At 48.4% G+C, this 14,462-nt stretch overlaps 3 protein-coding genes; 1 reads left to right on the forward strand and 2 right to left on the reverse strand.

Annotated features, from left to right (window-relative positions):
- Positions 1-4,908: 4,908 nt before the first annotated feature.
- Positions 4,909-5,502, reverse strand: RCC_02220 (uncharacterized protein; the record flags this gene model as incomplete). The annotated part of the gene is made up of 1 exon (XM_023767502.1): positions 4,909-5,502. One exon carries the CDS (start codon positions 5,500-5,502, stop codon positions 4,909-4,911), a length of 594 nt encoding a protein of 197 aa, XP_023623270.1.
- A 3,150-nt stretch (positions 5,503-8,652) lies between these two features.
- RCC_02221 (related to gibberellin cluster-kaurensynthase) lies at positions 8,653-11,964 on the reverse strand (the record flags this gene model as incomplete). XM_023767503.1 has 8 exons in its annotated part: positions 8,653-9,195; positions 9,261-9,431; positions 9,491-10,158; positions 10,225-10,477; positions 10,540-10,824; positions 10,897-10,901; positions 10,952-11,747; positions 11,800-11,964. 8 exons carry the CDS (start codon positions 11,962-11,964, stop codon positions 8,653-8,655), a joined length of 2,886 nt encoding a protein of 961 aa, XP_023623271.1.
- A 325-nt stretch (positions 11,965-12,289) lies between these two features.
- On the forward strand, positions 12,290-14,088 carry RCC_02222 (related to gibberellin cluster-kaurenoxidase (diterpencyclase); the record flags this gene model as incomplete). XM_023767504.1 has 2 exons in its annotated part: positions 12,290-12,712; positions 12,766-14,088. 2 exons carry the CDS (start codon positions 12,290-12,292, stop codon positions 14,086-14,088), a joined length of 1,746 nt encoding a protein of 581 aa, XP_023623272.1.
- Between the last annotated feature and the right edge of the window lie 374 nt (positions 14,089-14,462).

A 14,462-nucleotide genomic window follows, 5' to 3' on the forward strand; every position in this document is an offset into this window, starting at 1 on the left:
AAAGTAAAGCTATATTAGCTATATTTAATACAGTAGCGAAGCCGGTAGAGCTAGTATTACTATCGCTAGTATCGCTATCGCCGGTATCGCTATCGCTAGTAGAGCTATCGCCTTATCCTTACTATCTATATTACTATCCTCGTCCGGTAGGTATAACGATAGGCGGTAGGGCTCCGCCCCTACCCCTATTACGTACCTCTTACGAACCCCCTATAGTATTCTACCTAAAAGTCCTAGGATATACCCTACGGACCCCTTACGGTTACTATACRGTCCCCTTATAGACCTCCGGGGAACTTAGGGTAAAAGGTATCTTCTCCCTAACCGAACTAGAGGGAGAGCGACTACTCCCCGAAGGGGAGGATAAGAAGAAGAGGAGAGAGAGGGAAGAAGGATAAGAATTACTATTTAATTAATATTAGAGTATCCTTTATATCTACTTAGCATTCCTTATACTATATAATTACCCTAACTATCCGAGCCTACCCTAACTCTATATACTTATATTATAGTAGGCCTACTACTACCTATTAGTAGAGTTCCTTAATATTATTATCCTTAAGGTTCTTAAGGTAGCGTAGAGCTAGCCCCGCTACTACTAGCTTCTTATCCTCTTTAATTAAGTACGCTAGTTGTTTTTAACGCCGCTCTTTCTTAGTAAGTATATTATTGCGATCGAGTTAGTACTTCGTCGCGCGGCGTATACGCGCTTACTTCTCGAGAGCTAGATTACGGCGGAGTAACTTAGTATTAAAGTAGATAAAAATAAGGCGTATAAGGTTCTTAAGTAATAGCGACGAGCGGTAGTTATCTTAGATATAGTTTATTATACTAAATCTACGCTCTAAGGGTACTAAATTAGTAGGTATCTAATATAGGCGGATTACTAGCTTTATAAGGTCTAGAGCGTCCGCTATTATAGWAATCTAGTAGGTAAGTAGATTACTACGTAAAGCTACTTAGTTAGTATTAGTATTACTAAAGATGCCGTATCGCTAGATAAACGTAGAGTACTATCCTCGAAACTATATATTACGCTCTTAATAGATATAGCTCTTAAGGAACGAGCGAGCGCGTTACTACTCTTAAGAAGTAAAGCTATCTACTAATACGCTCTAATCCTCGTAATTAAGCGCCTATACGGCCTAGTAGATATCCGTTATTTATATAATAAAGCGAGTATCTAAGTAAGTAATAATATCGTTAATAAAGGGCGGCGGATCCTTAGTGTCCTTTAGAGCGGCTATCTTACGCCTTATTACTCTCTACTACTTAATAACGAGGCTAACGTAAGAGCGGTCGCTTTTACTAAGGAGCTAGTATTCGTAGATAATGCCGAGGATAGTATATAGGTGCTTAATACGGCTCTAAAAGTAGATGTTCTATATAAGATCTATCGCTTTTTTACTACTCTTCGAGAGCCTACCGCCGCTTCTAAATACGCGCTTATTCTCGTATATAGCGTTACGTAGAGTTTTACGGCCCTTAACGAGCGAGTTCGCTACTATATAGTAAGAGCCCTATCGTATAAGTATAGCAATTACGAAGGCTCGAAGGACCTTACTCTATAAAGCGGCGAACTTACGTAATATAGCTATTATCTTCTTCGAACGCTTAAGTAGTATAGTAAGGAATAATACCTTACTAAGAGCCCTTACGTAGTAGATAACGCCCTTCGCTTTCTTACTATTAGCTACGGTTACGAAGTCCTTAATAAAGAGCTATAAGCCGTAACTATCGTAGAGCGAGTAAAATATATACGTAGTAGATAGATTAGCCGCTAATCTACGGTATACGTTCCTTATTACCTTATACGTATCGCTATAAAAGCTATTCTACTTCTTTATATTGCCCTATATCTATTATAAAGCCTACTCGATAAGTAGCTTAGTAAGTCCTTTACCGTCGTTATTAAGAGCCTTACGATCTACGTATTCGAGTAGGAAAGCGACTCCTTCGGTCGTTACGTAGTAGAGGTTAGTATAGCGCGTTCCGCTATTACTATCGCTTTTATCCGCTATTAAATTAAGGTATTACTAAGAGTAGATAATCGCTTTAACCTCTGCTCTATAGCGTATATATACTTCGTATAAAAGAGGGCTAGTAAGCTACTATTACGAAGGAAACTCGTACTTTTAGTCGAAGAGGTAGATAAAGGCGGTAAACTTAGAATACGCGGTTTTATCGCTCGTTCGGTACGCGTATCTACTAGTATAAAGAGCTCGTACCTATACGATATCGCGTTATTCTTTTAGTATATTATAGTTAAAGTAATAATAGATAGATAGTTAAAATAAAGATAAGGCTACTACTAGCTCTACGCTCTCCGCCTTCTCTATAGCCTAGATACGGACGGCTTAGAGGTAGTTATTATAGGTAGAGCACTTATTTAAGTATCCTTATTTAATTTAGTTACGTACGTCCTTTACGTACTACTATTATAAGTAGTAGATGCATTAGATACGCTTAGTTTTCTTCGAATTATTAATAAAACTTATAAAGTAAAGATTAACTTCGTTTATAGGTAGTAGTATAATAGAAGTCGTTTCCCGTTATATAGAACTAAATAAGGCGGTTCTAACGGGAAAACAATCGAGTAAATCGAGTAAGTATTAAGCTTACTATCGCTATTAAATAATAACTAAACCCTAACCCTAAGACGAACTTCGAGTATAGTTTAGATATAGATAATTATATAATACTACGGTAAAGACTCCGATTAGCTCTTCGGCTCGTACCGGCCTCGCACCGAGCTCGGACCGAGTACGATAATGGCTTTAATAGCATTAATAACTATTGATGCCATTAAAAGCTAAGGATTAACTATGATGCCAACAACAGCCCTAATCATGACAACCACATCATGTCTCCACAACTTAATATCATCCTCAGCCAACGCAGTGGAGGTGATTGAACGTGCGCGTCTGTTGACATGCGCAGTCGCAGTCCGAATCTGGAACTCTGCTCAAAAATCATATATTGTCTACAGTCCAGGCTACCGCATGGAAAGACTGATCGGCCTCTCTCCCGAAGTTTGTCGTCAAATGCCTGATGCTGGATGTCGGCCTACTCTCCGAGATCACTCGAAGCAAGATCCGTCACGCGCTGGGCGACGCGACACGCAACCTACARCCTGGAAGTGTAGAGACCACGTCATGTACTTCACCTGTCTAAAGTGTCGGAGCATTGGACTCACTTTTCCTGGCACGCCAACATTTTGGCCCGGATGTGAACGAGGAATGGATGACATCCCACATCGACATGCTCAGAGAAAAATCACAAGAAACGGTGGATGACACGATTGGACAGAGGTATCAGTGATGCTTGCTTACTGCGACCTATCCTGTCTGCATCGACCCAACAGCTGGACCTCGCGAGCTTTTTCCACAGGAATCCTCCTGGCCAGCCATGCCAGCACGACAATCTCCAACGCTGGTACCGAGATACATGAAGTGGAACGGCCAAGTCTCCGAGTCGCGTGCAAGATACAATCGCCTCACCTCCCCGATGCAATGCTCCTGATCAAACGCGCTCACTCAGCGGGAAGAGAACCGCTCCAATCCTCAAAGACGACACACGTGTAGACCATGAGATATCCTCTCTACGAGATAATATCCTCGATCATCAAGCCTCCACAGCTCCCTGCGCCCGGCTCTAAGGATCACCACCAAGCACGAAAGCTTCCCACCCGGACTTCCCACTTGGCATACACGCCAAGGGCTTATCATATTCGCAAAATCGGTTTGAGTCGAGGATTCCTGGTTCTGGCCACACACACTCGATGCCCGACGCTGCTTTGATGTGGCATACACTACAAGGCCGCGTGGCTTCGTGGAAGCCACCATGCTGACAACCAGTGACAGCGCCATTCAAGTCGCTACATGCGCATGACAGATGGGAGCCATAATTGACGTGGACGATCCATATCCATTGCAATCACCATATCATCTTTGTGAAGCAAGAGTAGACAGGCTCATCATTCCGACAGTTCCTCCGAGATATCCAGTCTAGGTATCCATGAATGACAGACCGGATCGCGGCGGCTCGGAACATCCGAACGTTTTGGTTGCGTTGGTAGAGAAAACGCTTATCGTAAATCGATATCGACCGGAAGGTGGAATTGCGCTGCCAAGTCACAGCATATCAATTCGTGCAGCGAATCTTCTTTGGCGCAGGCAAGACCATGCTCACCGCCGGTCTACGTGTTCCAGCATTGGAACTTCAGTCTAGACTTTCCAAGCCCTTCCTCAGTCGGAGTTCCGAAATGCATGTCAACCCACGCCTTTCAAAGTGACTTGCCCACAAACAGCAATGGACAGCTCAGTACATGCAAAGAGACACCTTGATGATCATCATGGTCATTGTCATGTCGAGTCATGGTAGCAACGGTAATACTTCCATATAAAGCTACCTCCTACACTCAAAACGTGGGTRCAAGTTCTCATGGCAAGTGCCACGGACCCCGACATCATACAGGTCGATCTCTTCCCATCCTTGGAAGGTCGTGCGACGCACCCTTGAAGGATTGTGCGTCTACGAGCTCCATCCAGCCATACAGGGCTCTCGCCCGAAAATGTCCAACACCGCCAAGGGCTCGGCGCCGCGCCAAGTTGTCAGCCACGTGCAGCCACATGCTCTTGGCGCATCCTTGCAACTTCGTCCGGCATCAACGGGTTGTCTTCGCCGGAATTTGAGCGGTGAGAGTGGCTGTGTGCCTTGATCCCGGGGCGCGATAAGTCGGAATGCTCCGGAGATCCAGAGAGTCTGTGGGCTCCCGYTGAACGATGCAAATTCCAATACCAGCCGGCCTCTTTGTGCTTCCATCAGCACTAGTGATTGTGATCATGCGTAATCAATACTTGTATGTCCTCCCGTATTTGCAAATCCGGTTTGATCGGGATGATTGTTTCAGACGGGCTTGACAAAAAGCCTCGAGGACATGCGTTTCCAGCCGCGGGTGAATGTGCTTCGTTGGCTGTTGAATCTTCGAAGTGAGGTGTTGGATGAAGCAGTGTTGTCATCGTCTCCCGTTTCGAGGATGCTGGCGTAGGTGGGATAGTACTTCTTCGCGCTGGGCAACACCTCATGGAGGTCTGAACAGAGGTATGCGTGAATCCGGTCATTCATGTCTTTTGAACGTTGCGCACGTTCAAACTCCATGACGCTGCTGGTGCTGCTCTGTCTCGATAATGGGCCGAGAGTGAGTCCATTGAGGGTGTTGACACTGCCTCGTCGACTGCTGCGACCGGGAGGTGCGGAGTCGGATGGAGACGATGCGACTGAACTGGCGGACGAAGTGCTACCGAAGAGCCGGTGAGTAGCGAGATGAGGCTCACTTCCAGTACACCATGGACAGATTCCCTCGTGGCGGGTTTCCCAGCCCTGTAGACGGAGGCGCTCGGGACAATTGGCGAGATCGCTGGATTGGTTGCAAGGCTTAATCAGTTCATACCACCGATGGGAGCACGGTGCAGTGGTGACATGCAATCCTGCAATACACATGCCAGGCGCTGGATGTGGTTTGGTGGATGTGTTTGGTGTTGGTTGATGATGAGGTGGGACCCGGTTTGASGAATGAAGAAGGATGAAGGCGAGGAAGAAAGGACCAGAGCGATCTTCAGAACCAGGCGGAGAGAGTTGTGGGGCGGATGCGAATGATATAGGCAGGCAGATGTCAGGTTGGAACAGGACAGGCTTGCCGGGCTTGGCGAGGAGGGCGAAGGACGCCGTTTGCTTGGACGCGAGAGCTTGCTCTTTGTGGTAGCGTGCCGTAGGTACCTTTCTCTATTTCACACCGAGAATCGTGGGGTATTCAGAGGATCGCTGGTGGGATGCAAAATGTCCCGGTAGTGCAGGCGTGTAGCGTGTAGAGTGGGCTGTGCAGGGTATTGGAACCCGCCAAATGTTCTTCACTTTTGTTGCGCAGTGCTGGGAACGGCGTCGAGTGAGGTTGGTGTCAAAGAACTTTGACTATGCCACTTTTTCCCCCCTCAAAGAGACAGCCGCTGGTGGGTGGAGAGAAGGAACAGACGAGACAAGGAAGACGGGAACAACAACAGGCGGGCATGGGAAGGACTCACCCTTGCTTTCATGTATGGACGGCCACGTTTTATGAGGCAGGCCTGTTCTGGGCTGCGATGGTGATGTCGCGTTTAGCCAGCCTGGGATCGAGCCGCGTCCAGTGCGTCCACATGCTGCTTTGCAAGTCGCAGGCAATGCAGCAACCCGCACTGTTCCCGAACGTCTCAAATTTGCTGCCACCTGCGGGCTTACAAGGATCATCGGACTTTGACTTTGCAGACCAAGAAGACCAGGCGCCAGAAAGTATGGCGCTCCTGGCTGAGATTCCCGCCCGCCCGCCTAGCTAGCTCATCGGCCCGCGGACGAGGACTGCCGGCCCCATTCCCTCGGGATGCACGCCATGCCTGGTGCCATGGTTCCACTCTCCTGCTGCGGCATGCCCAGTGTTCTCGCCATCCAAGGACCGACAGTGAAGATGTGATGCATCGGATCGGATGATGATGATGATGATGTTTGTGGTCACATCTGCGATGGAGCGATGAAATCTGTCGCAAGAACAACCCCGTGGTGTACCATGCAGGTGTCACATCCAATCTACATGTATATTAATCCACTCCGCACGTTGCCTGCACGCCAGAAGAACCCGGCGCATGGGTTGTCTAGGAACGGCAGTGCACAGGCCTTGCATTTCCTTCTGCCAAACGCGCCGGCTCTTTCAAACACCACATGTTTGCTGCCCGACCTCGTGATAGATGGCCTTGTCCAATCTCGCAGTGGAAGAGATGAATGATGATCCGGACGGGCTGTGATGATCTTCTTTGCATGTGATGAGCGCTGCTGCGGCTTGCAGTCCTTTTTCCCTTTCCGACCTCAGCCCGAAGACTATCCCATCTCGTACAAACTTTTTTTTCTGCGCGCGACTTCACCGCCATCTTTGCATATCAACATCAAAAAGCTTGTGATGCAGCGGCTGTCATGCACGGTCACGAATCTGGTCTGGTCTGCGAGGTGTTCATACTATCAGTCTATCAAGTGCGAATCCGGAAATATCTTGCGGTGTGCTGCATTGCATGTCTTGATAAGCAAGTCAACTAAACACTAGCGTCTCTCACACCGCATGCATGCATTAATCACATAGACAGCGGTGCTGTGGCCTGTTCACCACCTACAAAAAGCTCGAGAACTCGCCACTAGCAGTTTCCAGAGAGAGTGGTCGTGCTAGACGACGTACTAGTCTTGTTGGCCTCAGACGTACGGACGTGTATCCTAAAGGAAAGCCAGATATACACACATGGTGGCTCCTTAGACACCACTTTGAGACGGGATATATCGATACCAGCATTCCCTCAGATACCAGCATTCCCTCACGAATATCAAAAAATAAACCCCTCTTAATCAAACCCACACCCAAGAATATTCTCTCGAATGCTATAGCTACTTCGTCATCTCGACACAACGGAAGTTCAGTACCACTTCCTCACCCAATAAACAGARACGAGACCCGCCCGCCCGCCTACGAAGACGAAAAAAGCAAAAGGCAAGAATCATTTACCTGCCTAAGGTAGTTGCCAACATTCAACGATACCTAGGCTAGATTTGAAGCCATCCGATGAAAAAGTCGTAACATGGCAGAGAGGCGATCCCTTGGCCAGTTGATGCTGCTGGAGCCCGAGCGGCTGCTAGAAATATCATGGCGGATTTCTACCGCGTCTTTCTGCATGTCTCGGATAATCCTTTCGTTTTTCGCGAGTGCCAGCCGGGGCTGTTCCATCRTGGCCGCAGTCAGTTTGATGGCATTGAGCCGAGGATGTTTTGCAGGACCAACGCTCTCGTTGCCTGTATCGGCCTCTCGCGCTCAGTTTCCAGTTATGGCCGTCGTGTTGCAAATTTTCCGAAGAAAGACAATGGCTGGAGATGTTGATGTACATGCAGGGGAGGAGAGATAAAGTTGACGTGTTGCTTGAGGTAACTCTCGGCTTGGCGTGTTGGAACGTGTACTTTTCGCGTTTCCTTGCCAGCCGTCTTTCCGTGTCACCTTCTACAACACCCACCATAGGAAAGCATCCATCCGTTAATGGGGGAAGACCAAGGTGGACCCTCCGTCTCCCATGGACTACGAGCGACTAAGGTATAGATCCTTGCAACATGGCGAGTCGCGATCGATTCGTCTATCCATGGTCCCAAGAGTGGNTGCTCGAACATGTCCATCAACGAGAGCCATGCCCAAATTCTTTCTAGATCCTGAATTACGATTTTAGCAGGAAGTTGGAGTTTCCGCTGTCGTGTCGACAAGGTCACTTTAATATCTATGAAGATGGCTCTATGCTCAGCTCCACTTCGATCAAAGCAGGAGACAAGAAATYGCATTCAACCTTTGGGATAGATTCTATGCTGTGTAAGGTAGCTAGCTACTTACCTTCCGTTTCTGGACCCCTAAAGATGTCAAAAAGGGGCAATATCTCTCCCTTCCAGTGACCGCAAAAATCATCCAACAATTGGGATTTGGGGTTGCATTTTTGCAGTTGTTGGAGATAGTCGTATACGTACTAAGTATTGACTGGGAAATGCTTCAAGCCAATGCTAATACTTCTCGAAGATGAAGATCTCCATCCAATGCCTAAGTATACCCACCTATGTGGACGAACGATCACCTTTCATGGTACTCGAATGATCCCGAATCAAATACAATTGATCCCACAGGTGCGACACATCGCAAAGTAGCCTGAGAGGACCCAACTTGGACTTCTCCGCCAAGCCCTCTGGCTGATGAGGATGTGCTCGCTTGACCTCCCGACGCAAACACTCCATGGTATGCTCAACACAGCCATGTTCATACTCGGCCAAAATTCTCAACGCAGACTTCTGCATCTCGATCTCCTTCAACGCAGGCGTACTGTTGAATTCCGGAAAGTGCACGGAATTTAAATTGCACTCGAGGGTATCCCGCGCAATCGAGCTGAGATCGTTGAACATGCGATTCGTCGCTGCCAGGTGGCGCGAAAGGGCAGATGCCAGATATTTCTCGGCGGGATTCGAAAAGACTTCGTTGCCGTTGTGCAGCGTCCCGGAGCTCCAGCAACACACCCAGGCGAAGTTCAATGGAGTTGAGACGTGGTCGGAGGCTGTTGTTCGTACCCAGTTGAAGTATGTCATGTCGGTTGTGAAGACTTGGCCCTGTGGATTGTCAGACTCGCTCGATTGTATTCCTGTGGTTTATTGATTGATTGATTGATACTGACTTTGCCGACTGATTGAGCACGAAACATGGTGTTATCCTCCATCTGGGTCGTTTGGGTGTGGAGAAATTGGCGAAATTCGTGTTTGAGAGCCTTGCGATCTGCAGGACTTGCGTGAACAATCGGGCCATGGTTGAGGATGTAATCTGAGAATCGCAAAAGTGGTTGGTACACCTGCAGAATTGGTTAGAGAAGATCTCATCTCCAGCATATAATTGTTCTTCCACGCATACCTTCATATGCCGAAATTTGGGATCGATCTTGGTGAAGGCCACAGTCTCATCTGAAGCGACAGGAGAGTCCACTCTAGCCCACGCTTCTTCAGTCGCCTCATCAATCAAACTGTGCAACCCAGCGGGATTTTGCTCAAACGCCTGCGTGGCGATGTCCTCCATGAACTCATCCACTTGAATATTGATCAAGGTCATGAATAGCATGTCGAAAATGAATGTGGTTGGGACAAAGTTCCTCGCTCGATTACTACAGCCGACCCACAGAAATGGCAACATGTCGAAATAAGCGTCTTTGCTGACTTTCAGATCATCCCGTGGAAAGACTTCCAACCTGCGGTTACGTAGCAGGGGTAAAAATAGAGCTGCTTCTGCTAGAGACGCTTGAAGGTCCTGATCCGATAGGGTGGAGAAAGTCTTGGTCAGCTTCAGTAGGGGGAGGAAGGGTCTCGTCTTCATAACGCTCTCTTCAAAGCCAAGTGAGTATCCGATGTTGCCTGTATCCCTTGTAACAGGGGCTGCATGCCGAGCGGACAGGATGTAGGCTTCCATGACAAATCTCACACAGTACCGAGTCTTGGAAGTCCAGTAWCGTCCATTTGCTCCAGTGGTACCCGATTCGAGATAGGCGACCCCTGAATCGATGGCGCTCTGTAAACTTGGGACAAGATCTATCATCATGTTAGCAAGACTCATAACAAGGCCATGGCGTTCGTTGAATCGCTCATCGTACACACCTGCAAAGAAGCACAACTTGCGAGCTTCGACCAGAGTTAGAATAGCATACGCTGTCTGCTCCGGGGAGTCATCCCACGATCCATCTTCACTCTGCTCATTCAGCGTACGGATACAAGCCTGGAATACCGCAATAGCGATCTTGATACTGAGATCCGAGCCAAGAAGCTCAGATGCAGAACCTTCATCCACATCGCGAAGCAGAATGGTGAATCCTTTTACCATCAGCATGGTCGGGTAAAGGYGGCTCAAATGCTATCAATCAATCATCAATCAGCTGAATGGAGGACTGAGGGACACAATCATGAGCTACCCACCCATTTATCCTTGAATCGTCCATTTGCATTCCACCAGTATTCGCACGTGAAACTTGCCGCTTTGCGAATCTGCGATCCGTAACGCGAATAGTCATTCCATGCCAGAAGTGCAAGCAGTACATGGCAATTGGAGCTGACACTTCGATCTCGCTCGGCCGCCATGGTACCAAAGGCATCTTTCTTTTCAAACAATCGGATCATGATATCTGGTGAAATGTCACGTTCTTGACCGAGAAGTTTCAGTGCAAGAAGCCCCTTTGCTGTGTCGTCCACATCGACGGTGCCCTGCGAGAATGGTCAGTAATGTTTACACTCATGCCGTAGACAGTCTCAAGATCCCGTAGGATATCCACATACTGGAGCTGGAGTGAAGAATTAGCAAGTGAGTTCCCACATAAAAGGGTGCACATACCGTGACCTATTACACCACCATCCGCAGCGAATCCAGCCCGGACAATTTCCGCAACTCTTGTCAGATCCATTTCGTCAAAGTTAGACAATCGGAAGCCGCTTTGTAAAAGAGTTGCCACTGCCCAATTGAGCTCGAACTGATGGGTTGGAAAGGTACCCGGCACGCTACCATCGCCACGACCCTCTCCCGCATTGACAACATGCCGCAGCCAGTCCTCGGCTTCGGTACTCCAAGTACTGGCATTCATTAAATAGGCTGCAGTCGATGACGGCGAGGTCCACATGGATCCGTTCATTTGTTGGCCCTGCACCAAATCAAAGTCGATCTTCCCGATGAAAGCTTCGAGWGAATAAGACGCAGGGGATATCGATTTGCCGTACAACATCTCAATCCGGAAACGAGACATTTTGGCGGCATGCATACGTGCAAGTAAATCCTCGCAGGGAAAGGAGAAGGTGAGGGATGGATCTTCATCTTTGAGATATTGAAGCATCGCAGGAGCGATAATTTCCACGCCGATATGATTGGTGCTTTCGATATCGTTCCAGGCTTCGAGTTGAGAGGCAAGTGATATTGTTGCGAGGGCTATGCGCTCGGAAATCTCTTGTGTGCTGTATTGATCGATCTGCAAGGGCTCAGCTGCGTGTTTCAAGAGCGCCAGTAGACCTGCTGATGAGTCTAGAATTGCTACGGTCTGGGATACGTTGTCGATGGCCCAGGTATCTTGAGTTCGCATGAGGTAGTGGAAGGCTTCTGGGAATAGCCATTGCTTCTCCCCGTTGGTGGTCTTGCATATCTGGACAAGCTGTAAGTTTGGTTTCTCTCAAGTTCAACCATGTGATACAAACCATCGATACCCAAGCTGTGTCGTATAACTGACAGCTCGCGGTTGAGAATCCATATGTCGGGTCGAAGCAGTCCAAAGCACGAGCAACCAGCGAACGTGCCAGATCAGCAAGATTCTCAGTCGTGCCGTGGAGCACATCGCTCTCTTTCGACATGATTCTTATCATTGTCCTCGTATGAATGTATTAAAAAGAAGGGCGGTGAAATCGAGCCACAGTTAAATATATTGTACCTTGAAAGCCAAAGCTCGAAACTTACCTGGTAATCTCCTTTTGAGAACCCGGCTGATCAATCAATCAAAGCGACTAAGAGCGTCGCCCTGGACATGGCAGTGTTGCGCCCTCGTGTACTAACCTATTCGATATAAAACGACTGGTAGACAAGCACATCCCGGCCTAATCCGAGAACCGCGGCCGGTGTTGCTCAATATCGGAAATTTGAACCGATTCAACACATGAAGGGGACTTTGGCTGGTGTATCTTGACTACATACATGAACACATGTTTCCATCCTCTCATACCAGTCTGTACAATTATCTACTCCGACACACAGAAGATGGATCTGCAATCAACCATGACATCCCTTGATGGTCTCTTTGCTTCACTTTACTCCCTCAAGCCCAAATCTATCTTGGATATAAGCACTCTCGACAAGCTCTTGGAGGAACTCTCCTCTCCTGCGCGGGGAACCATTTGCGTTGCCGATGACAAAAGGTGCAGATGGTCAGCACTGATGATCTCGTGCATTCTTCTCGCCATAACCATCACCTATCTTCTTGGATCGCTCTTCGAGCAAAGGACCCTCAGATCAAAGATTCCTGTTGCTGGACGGGGAAGCTTCTTTGTACCGAATTGGTGGGCACGGTTGCGTTTCATCCGCAATAGTCGGGAGATAATTCAAGATGGTTATAGCAAGGTCAGTCCCACCATCAAACAGAACCTTCACGCTCCTCACTCACATCATGGCAGTACAAAGACATCTTCATCATTCGAAAATCAGGCGCGGACATTGTAGCCATAGGCAGTGCCAAACTCGTGGACGAAGTACGAGCCCAGACCAAAGACTCAGCACGCTCTGTCGAGATCTTTCTCCACGACTTTGTGGGCTCGTACACCGGCGGCAAGGTCTTTGCGGAGAGTGATCTCCAAAATCGAGTTTTGATGCAGAAAGTCACGCCCAACCTTGGCGCATTGATTCCTGCCATCAAAGACGAACTTGAATATGCTATCAAGATGGAGCTACCCGTAACTCACGACACAGAGTGGATGGAAGTCGACATGCTGACAGCATTCCCACGCATAGCAGCTCGTGTTGTTGCTCGAATCCTCCTTGGTCCAGAGGGTTGCAGRGATGAGGAATGGCTTCGTACAACAGCACAGTATACACAGAATGTGTTCCTCACAGGATTTGCCTTGCGCTTTGTGCCTCGAATTTTTCGACCGCTTGTGGCAGCAATCCTGCCAACTTACTGGAAGCTGCTCACGAATCTCGCCTCCGCTCGTTCTTTCATCGGTGGATTGGCCGAAAAACGGGTGCTGCACCCCGAGGATGATGTGCTTCAGTCGATCATGGACCTTGCGAAACCCAACGAACGAGAGGCCGATGATCTGTCACAAAGGATGATGGTCCTAAGCTTGGCTGGTATCCACACCACCGCCGTTACAATGGCCCAGGCCATGTACGACTTGTGTGCCAGGCCCCAGGACTTCTCCGCGATTCGCGCCGAACTGACGGACGTGCTGAGTTCAGGGCCCGAATGGAACAAAGGCATGCTGCTGAATCTGCACAAGATGGATAGTCAGCTCAAGGAGTCCCAACGGTTCAACCCAGTCTTCCTCCTGACATTCAATCGGATCCTCCCAACCGCAGTATCACTATCGAATGGAATCGAGCTCCCTGCCGGAACGCGCGTCGCTGTTCCATACCAAGCCATTCTCAACGACCCAACGGAAGTTCCTGGCGAGAATCCAGCTTCTTACGATCCATGGCGTTACGCCAAACTGCGTGAAGATCCCGGAAATGCACAAAGACACCAGTTTGCCATGGTGGATTCCAGGAACATGGCTTTTGGGTATGGAAAGCATGCGTGTCCAGGCCGATTCTTCCTCGCAACCGAGATCAAAATGATCTTTGCGCACATGCTCATGAACTTCGATTGGAAACTCCCTGAGGGGCATAAGCGACCGGAAAGTTTCACCATTGATACTGATATGTACCCGGACCGTAGCGCAAGGGTGCTGATACGGTCGAGAGAAGTTCCGCATTCTCTGAAAGGGATTGTCTCGGTCTGAGGACAACATGAGTCCAGCCTCCAATAGGGACTGGTCTGGAGTGTAAGAATACGTTACGATTTGATCCTTTGGTTGGAGATATTCAAAAGAAACGGTTCATTGTTCACGGGCTCAACAAGCGCTCTGAAGTTTCTCAATCTACATGTTGTGATGTGCAGCTTGTGCCTTGCACCCTGTCTACCCATGACTTGGCGATGTTGCGGCACGGTAGAATAAGATGGAGGTTAGGCTGCCGGACTTGGCGTTCGACTTGCGAGCTACCCCTTATTTACTCCTTGCAGGATAAACTTTTCCCATCGATCCGATTTCCGAGCTCCTCCCTCTCTTAGAACATGGATACGGTTTCCGTAACGACAACATGCTCCAATCGCTTT

The sequence above is a fragment of the Ramularia collo-cygni genome (assembly GCF_900074925.1).
Source record: "Ramularia collo-cygni strain URUG2 genome assembly, contig: RCC_scaffold02, whole genome shotgun sequence".
In the NCBI taxonomy this organism is placed as follows: Eukaryota; Fungi; Ascomycota; class Dothideomycetes; order Mycosphaerellales; family Mycosphaerellaceae; genus Ramularia; species Ramularia collo-cygni.